The sequence below is a fragment of the Lygodium microphyllum genome, chromosome 17, assembly GCF_053477565.2.
Source record: "Lygodium microphyllum isolate KBCC chromosome 17, Lygodium_microphyllum_v1.1.10, whole genome shotgun sequence".
NCBI lineage: Eukaryota > Viridiplantae > Streptophyta > Polypodiopsida > Schizaeales > Lygodiaceae > Lygodium > Lygodium microphyllum.
In genome coordinates, this window is record NC_141151.1 from 128,541,821 (window position 1) to 128,546,315 (window position 4,495).

At 39.8% G+C, this 4,495-nt stretch overlaps 1 protein-coding gene across 1 annotated transcript; it reads right to left on the minus strand.

Moving 5' to 3' along the window:
- Positions 1 to 2,911: 2,911 nt before the first annotated feature.
- LOC148022340 (uncharacterized) lies at positions 2,912 to 3,735 on the minus strand. The gene is made up of 2 exons (XM_087696736.1): positions 3,406 to 3,735; positions 2,912 to 3,298 (listed from the first exon to the last, which is right to left on the minus strand). The coding sequence occupies exons 1-2, from the start codon at positions 3,733 to 3,735 to the stop codon at positions 2,912 to 2,914; spliced, it is 717 nt and encodes a 238-aa protein (XP_087552862.1).
- Positions 3,736 to 4,495: the final 760 nt, after the last annotated feature.

Consider the following 4,495-nt stretch of genomic DNA (forward strand, 5'->3'; position numbering starts at 1 on the left):
GAAGAACCAGTTCTTCCTGATGTTCCCAATCAATAGCAAATGCAGGCATTTAAAGGATGGCATGAAAGAGCCAGAAAAGTTATGTACTGGCTGTCTATCAGTATTTTGAGACTCTATGATTGTGCATATTCAGGATGCAAGTACGCCAAAGGAGGCATGGGATACTTTGTCAAAAATGCATAGCACAAATACGCAAGCCAGGAAAATGCAGCTCAAGCAAGAGTTGCACAATGCGCAAAGAGAAAGTATGAGCATCAATGACTACCATATGAAGGTGAAGAAGATTGCAGATGCACTTGCTTCCATTGGGTCGCCAGTGGAAGATGATGATTTAGTTTCTATGACCTTGAATGGTCTAGGAAAGGATTATGCATAGTTTCGAACATCCATTTCCGTCCGTGAAAGATTTCTTGATTTTGAGGAGTTGATTGCTCTTCTAATTTCTGAGGAGCAGAGAAATGGTGGTGCATCTTCTTCAGGAGGAACCTCAAAAGAAACTGTCTTCTACTCAAATGCTGGAAGAGGTAGAGGCAGAGGTAGAGGAGGCCAATCTGGAGGCTGCGGTAGAAATCAGAATATGCAGCAAACTCAAGAAAACCAATCCTATGGAGGAGGACGTGGTAACTCTAGAGGCAGGGGGAGCCAAAGAGGTTGTGGTGGATGGCAAAGAGGCCAAAATGCAAACAGCAATGTTGAATGCTACTACTATGGTAAAATGGGTCATATGGCTAAAGACTGCTATAAAAAGCAGAATGACATCATGAATGGAAAATTGCAATAAGGGAATTACTCATCTTCTAGTAGATAGGGTGATGACGAAAATGAGCATTTGTTTATGGTGCAGCACATGAACAATTCTGTGACAAGTGCAGAAGAAAGTAACGAAGTGTGGCATGTTGAATTAGGTGCATCAAACCACATGACAAGTCATGCAGAATGGATGCAGGATGCAAGGAAAATGGAAAAACTAGGATTTGTGGAGACTAGTGATGATATTGCACATCCTATCGTGCAGATTGAAAAATTTCCTTTGTCTATGGAGGATGAAAAAAAGAAATACCTATCAAATGTATTTCATGTCCCGAATATCACCAAGAATCTGCTTTCTCTTGGTCAAATGGTTAAGCAGGGCTTGCAGGTCAGATTTAATCCTCATGGATACTTTGTTGAGGATATGAAAAATAAAGATCGCTTGATAGCAAAAGGAAAGAAGAAGGGCTGAATGTTTATGTTGGATGCAGACATGCCTGAATTGAGTGCAGCAATGTTTGCACATGGGACCAGTGTAGTTGCAGATATTGATATCTGGCATAAACGCATTGGTCATGTTAATGTACAGTGACTTAAAGCAACGTAGGCCCAAAACATTGCTGCAGGATTGCCTAAATTCAAGGTTGTAGAAATGTATAAGGTATGTGAAGCCTGTCAATTTGGAAAACAGGCAAAGAAATCATTTCCTAGACATGTTCAAGAGAGTAAGAAGCCATTGGAATTAATTCTCTTTGATGTATGGACTACTAAAGCTGCATCTATTGGAGGCTGTCATTATTTTGTCACTTTTATTGATGACTATAACATAAAAGTTTGGGTGCATTTTATGAAAAAGAAAAGTGAAGTTTTTCGGCATTTCAAAACTCTTAAAGCTATGGTTGAAAAAGAAACATGCCTGCAAATAAAATGCCTAAGGTCAGATGGAGGGGAGAGTACTGCTCAAATGAGTTTGCAAGGTTCTTGCAAGAGCATGGCATAAAGCATCAATATTCATGTAGTCATACCCCATAGCAAAATGGAATTGCATAAAGAAAAAACAGGCATATTGGAGAGGTATCTCGTGCCATGCTCAATGAAAAAGACCTGCTAGATTTTTACTAGGCTGTGGCAGTTGCTACAACAGTCTACATAATGAACAGGACTCCCACTGCAGCAATACATGGCATGACTCCAGAGTAGAGGTATACTGGTAGGAAACCATATATTTCTCATTTGAAATTTTTTTGTTGCATTGCCTATGTTCATGTGTCAGATGAGTTGAGATCCAAGTTGGATCCAAAAGCTGAGAAGTGCATCTTTATTGGTTACTCTCTACAGAGCAGAAAGGGTATAGATGCTATAACCCTTTTACTCATAAGTTTACAGTGAGCAGAGATGTTATTTTTTATGAGATGAGTAGCTGGTATAAACCAGTAAATGTGATTGATGATGTAGATGCAGAAAATGATAATGCTACACAGAATTCACAGCAGCGGTCACAAAATATTAGTGGACCTGGAGTGTCCTCTAGTAGTGGTTCACATTCTTCGCCATGGACAGGCAGATTGAGATCAGGAGAATCTCCTCAAAGAAGTGCAGATAGTGGTATTTAGGTATCACGAAAAGGAAAAGAGAAGGTGGATCAGCCCATGTTTGATGTTAATGTAGGTCACTCTTATATGGATGGTGAATCTAGTGGCTCAGAACAGAGCATTGATGATGAGTTGGGTATTCCTTCTATTGTTACACCACTACAACACAATGCCGCCATACACGCGTCCATTACACGCGAAAAGTTACGGGCGCGTGTATGGTCGTTTATACTTACAGCAATATCGGGCGCGTGTATACATGCATGTAACAGCGCATGTATAATTGCATGTGAGGGCGCGTGTATTTGCGCATTAAGTCTGTCATAATACACGCTCTGTTACACGCGACATAGAGCCTAACTACAGAAATCCATTTCTTTTCAAAACAGAAAACCATTAAGTTTTAAAAATGTCATTGTGCATTGCAGTGTTTACAAACCATTACAAAATCCCACTACATGCACTTACAACAACGTAATATATTGAAAAATATATCTTCATATGGTTATTGAAAGACAAAGTATACAATAGAAATGTCATGAATTTGGAACAATACAGTGATGGATTGGTTAGGGTTCGATCTCATCTTCAATAAGATCCATCCTTGCCAAACGATCAACATCAATATCCATTTGATCAATTTGTAAGGCTACGATTAAATTTATTCTACTATCGCTATTTTGCCCATTGATAATGGTACCGATGCCTTGATCATTCTCATCATCATCACCATCATCCTCAATGGAAGGGTCATCCTCATGATCATGAGAAATGGCACGCTCATCCTCATTATCATGATCATCTACATTGGCATGTTCGACATCATCTTCTTTGCGGCTTGCCACATCCTCCATATGCTCCATATCAGTGAATGTATTATACATTACTTTGAAATGTGGTGCAATAGGGATGACATACCACCATTTACTGTCATGCACCATTGGCAGATAGATAACCTGCTCAAATACACATAATTCATTAATTAATTAGCATATCAAAAGTCAAGGGGTGCGCGAGCTTAGATATATATGTACATGAAACACATTTGTAAAAAAATGCATACCTGCTCACATTGTTGTGGCAATACGAGCCTATCTTTCTTTGTTTGCCAAAACTTTGTAGAGTCAATAGTTACATAGCCACTTGCATGGCATTTTATCGTTGCGTTAGGCCCTTTTTCCACCACGTTCATTTGCCATTTGACATCCAAAACATACACAAAGAAGCGGCGAAAGTCAAGTCTGTATATGTCTTGGATTGTGCCACAATAATCATCCATTTTTCCATTGGCTCCCTCAAAGCTACTAATGACACCGCAATCTTGTGTATTCCTCTTTTCATCTATTCTTTGTGTTCGAAAATGCTTGCCTTCACACCATATAGCATTGAACATAGTGCATTGGACCAAAATATAAGCAATATCTATGTAAGCAATTAATGTGAATAAATATGAAAAGCCAATCACTTACAAAGAATGCAAATTTACATTTGTTCTATGTACCTTTAACATGCATCCTCGTGCGTACTCCCATTCTTCCGCCGTGATATGCAGCCCCTCATCTCTCTCTACTCTCTCCATTTCCTCATGCAACCAATCAACATGAATATCATTCGGAAGTGTTGCTAGATGCTTAGGGTACGCCTTACGAGAGCCATGTTGCCTCCGAAAGAGAGCTCTGTCTGCTTGTCTTTTTGTCTTTGCATCCTCGTATCTTGTAACCCATCTGCTCATCACATCACTATTAAGGATGCAAGTGAAATTAAGATCATCAATCAATGTTCTCTCAATTACTTTGCTCTGTCCTTTTCCTTGAGGCACAATAGACGTCATCCTCAAGTCCTCTTCATTGCTCCATAGTCGCGGCAAAGAGCTATCCACCTGATCAAGAAATTCTGATATATATACAAGAGACTCTTGTATCAACCAACCCTCAGCCATGCTTCCTTCGGGCCTTGCACTTTGCCTCACAAAGTCTTTTAAGGTCTTCATGAAGTGCTCTAGGAAGAACATCCAACGGGCATGCACAGTGCCACATAAAGCAATTTCATCCACTAAATGCACAATGAGATGTAGTTGACTTGTGAGAATGGTTCGCGGAAAAGTCTCCTCTACCATACAAACCACCTCCACTGCCATAACACGCGCATCATCC